Source organism: Chinchilla lanigera, unplaced genomic scaffold, assembly GCF_000276665.1.
Source record: "Chinchilla lanigera isolate Chin_1 unplaced genomic scaffold, ChiLan1.0 scaffold00555, whole genome shotgun sequence".
In the NCBI taxonomy this organism is placed as follows: Eukaryota; Metazoa; Chordata; class Mammalia; order Rodentia; family Chinchillidae; genus Chinchilla; species Chinchilla lanigera.
This window is the reverse complement of record NW_004955956.1, coordinates 1-11,369: the sequence shown is the minus strand read 5'-3', so window position 1 is coordinate 11,369 and position 11,369 is coordinate 1. Positions and strand designations below refer to the sequence as shown.

The following is an 11,369-nucleotide window of genomic DNA, read 5'->3' as shown; positions in this document are numbered from 1 at the left end:
GATGAACAAAGTTAGCTGGTGAGAAGCCTCAAGAACCCTGGAATGGTAGCAAACCCTTGGAAAACTCTCAAGTCCCACGGCTGGCGACAAGCAGGACCCGACTAGACTGAAGAGCAAGACCGGGATGCAGTTTGAAGAAGCCACAAAGGACAGTTTCAGAAAGGGAGGTAGAGTCCAGCTGTGTGGCCCTGCTCAGAGCAAGGGCAGACACGTGCATGTTGGGTCTGGTCCTCGAAGCAATGATTCCCCTTCCTGCCCCATCCACACTTCGAGACCCTTCTCAGTTTGGAGCTGCTCATCATGGTGGAAAGGATATTTAAGAATTGGATGGACTTTGCAAATTGAGGGAGTGAATATTTTAAGCTGACAGAATGGGAGATGAACGCGCCCTTATGAATCATTCTTTGATAACCGTAGTTACAGTTATTACTAATTGCTAAACACCTTTTGAGAGCCTCAATTTAGCCAGGTGAGGTGCCAAGCATCTGACGTGCAGTATCTTACTTATATAACCCTCAAAGTGACTGTAATAGGTGAGCTTAGGATCCCTGTTTCATGCATATAGCTGTTGAGGATTTAGGAAGTGGCAGGAAAGCTTTGTCCAGGCACGGCAGAATGGCTGTCCTCACTTCTGGGCTGAGACCCATAGGCTCAGACCTACATCCCCTAGACCTTCACCAATAAGTCTCTGCTGGGGCTTGATTAGTAACCTAGTACAGCTCCAGGTTACTTTGCAGGAGATCCCTGGGTAAGGGGGAAAATAATGTTTCCTGAGGGCATTGCATGGTTCCAGAGCTGCTTGCCTAAGCTACCTGCAATTAAGGACCTAAAATAGATTTGAAGGATGGTAGATGAAGATCTTAAGAATGAGTGCCCTGAGGGGCACCTGCTTCCAAAACTGGAGAGCTTATTCCCAAAAGTGGAGAATGAGGAAGCAGGGAAAGGGTCAGAAACTGCCTACCCTCAGCCACGTCCACAGAGGGAGGGGCTTGTCAGGGGCCTGCTCCCTGGAGGAGGGGGTGAAGGAGAACTGGCACTGGTGTCTATGGTTTTGAAGGTGGCCCAGTAGGCAGTTTCTAGGCCAAGCTGTGCTCAGTGCTGGGAATATTGACGCACAGTGCCGGACCTCAGGCAGCTGTCCATTGTGTGTAGGGGTTGGAGATTAGAATCAGGCAAGAAATACCTGTGCCTAGAGCAGTACAGTTAGTGATAGGCTCCTTGAGCCTTAGGAAATTTGTAAAATCCTTGCTATTTTTACTTCAGAGTGTTAAACCTGAGCAGGTTTATTTTTCTTCTTGTTTTTTAAAGCAAGTCCTGTCATCCCTATCTATAAAGTGAGCATTATCGCACTCATCTCATAGGTTGCCCTGGGAATTAAATACGACCAGCATGACCCTGAATACTATCTGCATTGCGAGATATTATCCTCCTTGTCCTTAGCCTATAGAAAAAGGGAATACCAGAGTGTTCCAGGGCCCTAATTATGAAATTCAGCTCTCCGGGCCAGAGAACAACTCAACTTTCTGTGGATGCTGAGGATTTGGCTTGCCTTTAATTATTTTCTTTTCCTTGGGCACTGGTTCCAAGGCTTCTGTTCAACCCAGAGGGGGCTTACGCATTTCCTAACACCCTGGAATGAGGAGTATCCATACTAGACAAAATGGTGGCAGTGACCCTCGGCAGCATGTCTTTCCCAGCTGAGGTCTGCTGTGTGGTCGGAGCCAGATTCTTCTGACCGTTCAGCTTGCCAAACACATAGCACAGTCGTCGGGAGCACGCCACCGGGAGAGTTTGGCCCAGGGCTTGGAAGTTCAATTTGAAGAGGCCTCCAAATCAGGAACACCCTCCAGCCCAGACGGTTCTGCAGGCGGCTCTGGGAGCTCTCACATTTCCTGCTCCTAGTCTGGCCAGGGCCATGCAGACTTGGGTGGCTTTCTTGCTTCCTCATTTCTGAGCTTAGTCTTCCCACCCAAGTGAGTGAACACTGGAAAGAGTAGGGGTGGGGCAGGGTAAAATAATTCCTTTTTTGTATTTCAGAGGTTGTTTGGTTTGCTCTCTTTTAATTGGTCATTTCACGGAGTATCTACCTAAGATTAGCCCTGTGACAACTTCGTTGAGTGGATTGATAAGAGTGCTTCATATGATAGTTAACCTTTGCTGGGTATTTGTGTCAGAGCATTTGATGGTGTTATTTGCTTGCTTTTTTATACGTTACCTCTCTAAAAATAGAGGCTGATGTTTGGAGATCCTAATTACCACGTATCACCTTGCAGTCGTGGTATATTAAAGTGCAACGGAAACGGAGCAGCTTACAAAAACATCGTTTATAGAAAAGGAATATAGATGTTATAATAAGTACACCTTTCCGAGTTCAGAGAGTTGCTATCAGCCCTGACCTCCAGCTACCCCATAGCAAGCAGCACAGGGTTTAGTCCCAAGGTATATGGCAGACACAGCTTGTGCCACCTGTGTGGCCTGTGTGTGGTGATAGACTGGAGTGAGAATATGGGTGGAGGGCTTGGCTGTGAGGGAAGCCAGGAAAGGACAGAGTTGGCTCTGTCTAAGCACAAGTGGACGGGAATGGAGAAGAGGAGTTGGCTGAGTTCGGAAGCCTGGAGGCCTGCTGGCCAGGCTGTGTGGAAGTCCATGTATGGAGTAGATAGTGGCCACGACTTGAGTGAAGGGATCAGCAGTAGAGTGAAAACTGCAGAGGCGTTTTGGAGTGGGCATCAACAGGACTTGTGTGTAAGGAATGTTGATGTGTCCCTTTGTGACTAAGAGAGACGAAGGAGGTAAGAATGGGGAGGGAGATCTTGAACTCGAGATGTCAAAGGGACTCAATGTGGAATTCTCCCAGAGTGAGCTAAAAATGAGAATGTGGATCTCAGGAGAGATATTGGGGTGGGGACTTTGCAGCTATTTATATGTATCTGAGGACTGCTGCCAGGATAATAGAAACACACAAGGCCAATGGGAAGGTTTTCTGCTTTTGAGGAAAAGGGGAGAAAGGACCCAACCAAAGAGTCTGGGGTGTGGAGGAAAGACCGTGAGCCAGGAGAAAGGAAGTGGGGGGAACTCAATGGAGGGAGAGTTTTCAAAAACAAGCAGGAAACCAACAGTGTCTGAAGTGGCAGAGAAGAAAAAATTGAGGGACTGGAAGAGATCTCTTAGGTCTAATAGTGAAAAGGCTCTTTGTAAATGTTAGAAGCAGCGGGGGTGGAAAACATCATTTATAGGAAGGAAATATAGAGTTTATAATCTCTAGACCGTTCTGAGAGCTTGCTATCAGGTCAGAATGCTGGAGAAAATGATCAGGAAGTGAAGATGATGTGATGTTGAGGTTTAACTAGCTCTTCTGGAAAATGCTTTTCTGAAGCGGGCAAGAGTTGAAAAAAAAGGTTTTTAGAATGATCTAACACCGACCTTGTATGCAGCTAACAGGAGAATACTGGTGGTGTAAGACAATTATAGATAAAAGAGAATGTGGTCAGTCTACCTTTGCTCTCTGAAATGACTTAAGAAAATAAATACCAGTGTCATGTTAGAGAGTCTCAGGGCCTCGTAGTGGAATAGCTTCATTTTACAGCCCCAGCATAGCTCTCATGGTATACTGAGGCTAATTTTTGACTTGTTAAGAAATAAATATACTTTCCTTTACCTCTTGAAGCATTTTGAAATTAGTTCTTACTCTTTCTTTCTTGATTTTAGTGTATTCATCGAGACTTAGCAGCCAGAAATGTTTTGGTAACAGAAAACAATGTGATGAAAATAGCAGACTTTGGACTGGCCAGAGATATCAACAATATAGATTATTACAAAAAGACAACAAATGTAAGTCTATGGCAATAAAGCAAGGGTGTTATAGCAGAAATATTATATTTCTATAATATGCTGGCAAGGGATAGAACTTCCAAAATGCAAATCTATAGGTTCAAAGCTAGAAGGAACCAGGAAGGCTTATCCTCAGCCTTTTATTTCTATGCCTTTGCCATTGTCTTCATAAATTCTCAATAAGCCAATTTAAGATATATTTAAGTTAATTTTAGTAAATGTAAAACAATCTTATATGGAGAATAATCAACAGCTTCCAGGGATTTGGTTTGAAAATGTGGCTCTTGTTAAGACTTTGCATAGCAGAGAATAGAGCCTGAAAGTGCCTGGATGAATTTTTGCCCAGAAGCTGGTCAGGATGTGTCTGTGTTGTAGGGAGATACATGATAATGAGACTCCAAGGAGATGGCATTTTAATAATGAGCTCAAATCTGTGCATCTCACACTTTATATAGTTCTAGCTGGAGCTTATTTCTGTCCTTATGATGTGCTAATGAAAACAATTAGAGTGTCAGCTTTTAAGCCGGGTGCAGCCCGTTGAGTCAGCAGCAGTAACTGTGTTTTAACCCATGAGTTTTTACATTTTCTTTCCTATTTGCAGGGGCGACTTCCAGTCAAATGGATGGCTCCCGAAGCCCTTTTTGATAGAGTGTACACACATCAGAGTGATGTGTAAGTGGCTGCCCTTTTTTTGGCTTCTTTCTGGGCTTGAGTTGCACACCTGCATGTTCTTTGCCTTTCTTCACTCTTTGATAGCCACTGCCTTGCAAACGTTTGTGGAAGGCGACCTCAGAAAGCAGGGTTTTATGGTAGGCTGGTAGCCAGTGTTCTATTACTAATGTGCCTGCCTGTAAAGAAAGGGGATGGGAGGCAGAACTGCTAACTCCCCTTGCCAGAGTGGAAGTGCTCCTCAGACAGCTTGGTGGGTGCACCTGCAGAGCTGCTAAGTGATTTGCAAAGCTGTTGGTATACTCTTCACTCACTTAAAAAAGGCACTCCTGATATAGTTCCCATGTAGATGGTGTGTCATGCTCCCCGGCCCAAGTATGTTCTCAAAGGGCTGCACCAAGTGAGGCATGATTTCCACTGCATCTCCTTATAGTGATTATTCTTTAAAAATACAAGGAAATCTGATTTTGTCCTAGCATCCTTGATAACATTCTAGAACTGTAGTAGAAATGCCATCATGTTTCTGTTATAACATGCTTAAAAATACTCTGAGGGTCAGGCACCAACTGATGTTTTAGATTTATAAATTCAGTTGAATGATATCATTATTAAGAGAAACTGGGTGAAAGGTATTATTTTTGTAAGTTCCAGTGAGTATAATTATGCTGAGGGAAACAGTTTTTAAAAATCAGTTGAACTGGTTTTCATTTGCATGAGCAAGAGGATTTCGGGGGCAGACTTGGTGCTGGCCTACTACGGTCAGTCCTCAGCAGCTCTGGAAGGAGGGAGTCACGATTATCATTTGTGCCATAAGAAAACTGAGGCCCAAAGCTGTTTCTGCCTCTGTTGTTGTCCTGCTTGTGCTCTGCATAAAACTAGAGGCAACTGCATTCCTGAAATTGACCAGCACAGAAGCAGGAGGGATAGTTTCCAGAGCTGCAGTGATGTAGACAGACAGGGATCTCTGCTTCATCATCCCAGTGGCTGAGGGTCCTGAATAGGCTCAGAAAGTTCAACTGTAGGATTCTGAAAATTCAGGTACATGGGATTCTCTGAGGTGTCTTCAATTTCTCTTTTTGAACTCAACTTGTCTAGGGCACAGGGCTCTTCCATCACAATCCCAGCCCTTTGCTACGTTCCTTTACCGTCCTAGTAAGTCACAGAACCTTTGTGTCCAGCCACCTAGGGTGCCCATTTTCTTGCAGAGTTAGTTTGCTGGCCAGGTAGATGAGAACCATTATATTAGGTGCACAGGAGATGGAGGAGTTATACAGGAATGCAAAAGGCTTTGCAGTCCAGAAGTTGAGATCCTCACTTCATTAACACCAAGTGTAGGAGGAAGAACTCTTAAGAGCAGTGGTGGCTTGCTTTTTGTTTGTTGGTGGAAAACTTCATTGGAACATCCCCATCTCCATGTCATCATTTAGGGAGGCTCCTGGGGCTCAGGAGAAGGCCTGCAGGATGAATTGCAGGAGGGCTCCTTTATCTGTGAATGGAAGAACTGAGTATGTGTTTATTTTTTTAAACAGGGAATGTTTAGGTTTCTCTGATTCAGACGGGATAGTAATGATGTGTTTTTTTCTTTTTGCAGCTGGTCCTTTGGGGTGTTAATGTGGGAGATCTTCACTTTAGGGGGCTCACCTTACCCAGGGATTCCCGTGGAGGAACTTTTTAAGCTGCTAAAGGAAGGACACAGGATGGATAAACCAGCCAACTGCACCAATGAGCTGTAAGGACTGGGTCCCCCCTGCCAGTTCCGCAGTGGACTCACCACATCAGTCACATTTCTGACTTCTCTCAGTTTCTTAAGATTCCCATTTTCTAAACACGCTCTAAGAAGAAAAATTGCTTAAAGCCGTGTGCTATCAACCCCAGAACTGAGATTGATAGCTATACTGACAGTCAATACTTGTCCAAAAGAGAGACTATCCTGCCAAAGTATATGGAGTGGGCTTTAAATCACAGAGGGCATTGAGCTGTCTGGGCAAGGAGAAAACCAGCCGAGTGATCTTCCTTGGCCACTGTGCTATGCCTCAAGAGTGACAGGAAGACACCCACATCAGACAACAAGCTAGAAAGTCATGGGGCCGCCCTTGCATAGCACAGGTGATAGTTTCTGGACCAGGCCTGGCGAATAGAAAGCGGGTATCTCTGGGGTGTCTTTGACACTGAAAATTGTCCCTGCCAATTGACATCAACCGCATGCACTCAGACCGAGAGAACTGGTATCTGTTTACCTGCATTTCACCCATATTTTAGCACAGAGAACTAAAAATTTGTCGTAGTACTGTCCTTAGCGTACCATGCCTGGCTATACAACCATGAGCTAGTTTCTAGAAAGATCTACCTCACACTGTTAGTGGGATTATGCTGTGTTAGTGACACGTGCCTTGTGCAGTAGAATCAATGCTTTGAAAAGGAGGCACTGCCCCCTCCCCCTGGGGTGAACTAAGAAGACCGATTGTCTCAGAGACTGCGCTCTATTGTGTGTCGTTTCGTGGGGATTTTATACCAGTAATCCCATGAGTGCTTTTCGGTGTACAGTGGATGTCTGATGAATGGCCACATTTTGTAGTATATTATATAAAGGCATTTATTGTGCTTGTCATTCCTATGGCTTTTTTTTAACGTACAAGGTCTGTCGAAACTCAAAAGCAAGATATGGGTGGGAACCTTGCTCTGTCTAAGAGTTAATCAGGAAGTTAGTGTACAGCCCAGCAGTGGCAGATTAGTTCATAAAATCCTTACCTTACACTTGTGGTTTTCAGACTTTTTTTTGTAAACTAAGAAACTTTTGTCAGCTAGAATCTTAAAACCTAAAGCACGGTTCAGACAGACGTATTTGAGGAGGAAAACTAGAGTAGCTGTGAACACATAGGTCTTATCCCTGAACCTTCAAAAATGTCTCATAAGTGTGATACCGTTGTGATGTGTTCCACTGTGACAGGAATACCATGGACACATATAGACATCTCCTGATGCGTAGATGTCTTCCTGAAATATTTTGTAAATCAAACATGCCCTGGAAAAGCCAAGCGGTATGTCTGTGGGGAAAGTGGATAACCACTTCCTCAGTTGCTTGGAAAGTTCTGTTACATTTCCATTATTTAGGGCACATCTCTGTGTTACCGTCACATTGAAGCTGGCTATAGCCATGCCCGTAGTATTGAATGAGATTAATTCACCCAGGAAATCCCTTTCTCCAGGTACATGATGATGAGGGACTGCTGGCACGCAGTGCCCTCGCAGAGACCAACGTTCAAGCAGTTGGTAGAAGACTTGGACCGAATTCTTACTCTCACAACCAACGAGGTAAGCTCTTCCTTCCAGAAGCCAGGGTGTCTCGCCTAGCTGGGGAGCGGAGCTCAGGTTTTTATGCACAAACTCCTCTGTGGGAGTCTGTGGTATAGTTTATCCTTTTTCCATAGGAATCAGACAGAGTTAAATTATGTGCTTCTCTCAAGTCATGATTTTTCTCAGAACTGCATTTTGTGACTTCTCCTCATGAGACGGAAGTCTGAGAGCCATCCCCAGCCACCTTCGTGGTGGCTGGTGCTGGAGTGACTCTGGTGTGGTGAAAGGAGAGAGGGAGGGGAAGAAAGGTGGAGTTGGAACATTAAGGCGTGGCTGGGGAGGAGCATGGGTTTATGTTATGTGCTCATTGTATTCTGTGCCCTAGCAATTAACGTGAGAGCTGCTAGTGCTCCAGTGATGATGTGCACCGAGGGTCTATAATTCTGGCCTCCTTGGGGCACACCATGGTCCTGTGTGACCCTGTCTGGGAATGGCTCTGGCTTGCCTCTCTATCTATGTGCATGTAACACATACACAGCTTCCTAAAATAAGTGACGTGCAGGACTTTTAAGTGAAAACTGGTACCTGCTACACAAGTAGTTTTTATTTATAATCTATGCCAATTAAAGGAATAGTGCTATCACTCAGGGCTTCAAACTCAGCCATATCTGTGGCTGCCTCAGTGTGCAGAGGGAGTGAAGCTTTTAGGGCTATGAAAAGCATGTACTCTGAGCCAGAAAGATGATAAACCCGTGGAGCCCAAGAAATCACAAAGATAGAAATGGTTAACCAATCAAATTTGAGATATTTAATGAAGATCAGTGTTTTTTCATACAGAAGAAAAAGAAAAACAGAAAGCCAAAGTCACATTGTTGTCTTTATAACGACTACAAAAAAGGTTAAAAATCTCCCAAATTTTCTAGAAGGAGAATAATACATTTAATTTCTGATTTAGTAAAGGTTTTAAAGTGATTCCTTTAGAAAGCAGGCAAAGGTAATGATAAGAAACCTCAAGCCGGCAGCTCTATCTGGTGTGTCTGACTGGGGCTTGTGCTGGATAGAGGGAGCGATTGCATTTAAATGAATGCAGCTGACCTTCAGAAGTTGAAAGGAATAGTTCAAGGGGTGGGGGTAGGGGGGGCCTAACTTTCTTCTCCTGCCAAAACTGTTGTTTCCAGTGTAAGTTCCTTTAACCCTAGGCTTGGAATTCACTGATGGCCCTATTTTTTTCCTATCAGATCTGAAGGTTTATGGGTTCATTTAAAAACTGGGAAAAGCACTCAAGTTCTCTTTTTTGGATCCCATGTCCATGTTATGTATTTATACATATATGTGAATATTTACACATACATATTTATGTACATTTAAAGAGGGTCCATTCATTCTGAAATTTATATGTACTATCCTAAAATGCAAAAGCAGAATGCCATATTGTCTAACGGATATAAAAATCGAAGTTTCTTTCCTTCTGAAAATCATTACCATATGCTCGAGAAAAATGGTTCCATTTAGGACAAAATTTCATTTTTATCATTGTAAGCAAAAAATTCTTTTTTGATGTGGTGGGCGTGTTTGTTTCTAGTTGTGTGGTTAATGCTGATGTTGTTGGAACTGACACATCCCCTTTCTTGGATGGGGACTCTTACTCTTGCCAACCCTGGTGATGAATTATAGTGCTTTTCTGTCTCCTAAGATGTATAGTCGCCAACATTCCGTGGGCTCTTTTCTGATAACGCAGAGGCTGTTTGTGCTGTGGTCTGCACTTTCTGCCCCCCTCTCAGCAAAACCACATGTCATACAAGAGTCGCTGGCTTCTGAATGTGCGAGCGCAGCCACCCCAATGTGCCAGCTCACTTGGAGCATGGAGATCGGAAAGGTCCCTGTGTAGTCAGAACAGGGGTCAGCAAATGCTTTCTGCAAAGGGCCAGAGAGTAAATATTTTCAGCTCCAAGGGCCATATGGTGTCTGTCGAAACTCTGCCATTATAGTATGAGAGTAGCTACAGACTGTATGTAAATAAATGAGTGTCTGTGTTCTACTAAAACTTTATGGACCCTGAATTTGGAATTTTATACCATTTTATGTGATTTCAATGTCATGAGATACTACTGTTACTTTGAGTTTTTCCACCCGTGTACAATGTTACAAAGCATCCTTACAGCTCATGGGCCACAGGAAAACAGGCCATGAGCTCTTGCCGTGTCCTGCTAGGAAATGTTATCCTTGGTGATCCAGGGGGCCTCAGCAGCTACACCAGTGAATCTTGAGGAGCAGAAAAACTTCCTGAATTTCAAACTTTCAGAACTCTTAAAGCCTCTCCTCTCTTTCCCTAAGCTTTCCTTTAACAGCCTATTATGGATTTAATACACATGAGTGTATCCAAGCCTTTTTTGAACCAATTTACATTTTCAGCTCAGAGAGATTTTAAGAGTAATGAATTACATTTGTTAAATTATGTGCTGAATGGAGTATTACCCTTAAACTGTCCTAGAAATTATAATAGTAAAATGTAATTCAGAAAATTCATATTCATAGTCTTACTACTTAAAGGACCCTGAGGATCCACAGACTGTTATGTGTCTACTTTGCTGGGACCAAACTTGAACCACACACTCTAGCAAGGAGTTATCTAGCTAGGGGTCACTTCCATAGGTTGAGATGACTACCCATCTCCAAAGTTCAACAGGAATTTGTTATTCCCTACCTGCCAGGAGTTTATTCAAGATGATTGTAAGAGAAAAGTTAAGGGTAGGCCAGAGTAAATGAAGTTGGGGTCTGGGGGTGGGCTAGACCTTTGTAAACCTCCCAAGGGCTCTCTGTGCTGCCCAAGTCTGATACCGACATCTCAGGAGCCTGTGTGTGAATAAAGACTTTTCTCTTCCCTTCTTTCAGGAATACTTGGACCTCAGTCAGCCTCTCGAACCATACTCACCTTGTTATCCTGACCTGAGATGAAATAAAACATCTCTCTTCCCTTCTTTCAGGAATACTTGGACCTCAGTCAGCCTCTGGAACAGTACTCACCTAGTTCCCCTGACACAAGGAGTTCTTGTTCTTCAGGAGATGACTCTGTGTTTTCTCCGGACCCCATGCCTTATGAACCCTGCCTGCCTCAGTACCCACACATAAACGGCAGTGTTAAAACATGAGTGAATGTGTCTTCCTGTCCCCAAAAAGGACAGTGTCAGGAACCTACCTACACTGAGCTAGGAGGCCATGCCTCCAAGAGCTTGTTGTCTCTGCTTGTATATATGGATCAGAGGAGTAAATAATTGGAAAAGTAATCGGCACATGTGTAAAGATTTATACGTTGGAAACTTGTCATCTTCACCAGGAGAAGAATATTTCTGGAGCAATGGACAGCCACAAGCCACCATGCCACCCCTCTGACCCCTCTCGGGTACTGGCTGTGCCCCAGTTGGACTCAAGGCAGACACATATTCTGCCTTCCTTGTTAATTTTGTAATAATTGGAGAAAATATATGTCAGCACACACTTACAGAGCACAAATGCAGTATATAGGTGCTGGATGTATGTAAATATATTCAAATTATGTATAAATATATATTATATAT

At 43.8% G+C, this 11,369-nt stretch overlaps 1 protein-coding gene across 2 annotated transcripts; it reads left to right on the top strand.

The window, feature by feature from the left end:
• Window positions 1-3,670: 3,670 nt before the first annotated feature.
• Window positions 3,671-11,352, top strand: LOC102029142 (fibroblast growth factor receptor 2-like). 2 transcript variants are annotated; one of them, XM_013510210.1, is made up of 5 exons: window positions 3,671-3,831; window positions 4,433-4,503; window positions 6,092-6,229; window positions 7,707-7,812; window positions 10,687-10,772. In XM_013510210.1, the coding sequence occupies exons 1-5, from the start codon at window positions 3,763-3,765 to the stop codon at window positions 10,747-10,749; spliced, it is 447 nt and encodes a 148-aa protein (XP_013365664.1). In that variant the 5' UTR covers window positions 3,671-3,762; the 3' UTR covers window positions 10,750-10,772. The 2 variants fall into 2 exon arrangements, with proteins under 2 accessions (XP_013365664.1, XP_013365663.1); XM_013510209.1 differs by lacking the exon at window positions 10,687-10,772 and adding an exon at window positions 10,779-11,352 and having other exon boundaries at window positions 3,675-3,831.
• Window positions 11,353-11,369: the final 17 nt, after the last annotated feature.

Bases quoted from the DNA above. Each gene is read 5' to 3' on its own strand.
- LOC102029142 (XM_013510209.1), top strand. From the start codon at position 3,763: ATGAAAATAGCAGACTTTGGACTGGCCAGAGATATCAACAATATAGAT. The intron at 3,832-4,432 runs GTAAGTCTATGG...TCCTATTTGCAG, and splicing joins ATTACAAAAAGACAACAAAT to GGGCGACTTCCAGTCAAATG. The intron at 4,504-6,091 runs GTAAGTGGCTGC...TTCTTTTTGCAG, and splicing joins TACACACATCAGAGTGATGT to CTGGTCCTTTGGGGTGTTAA.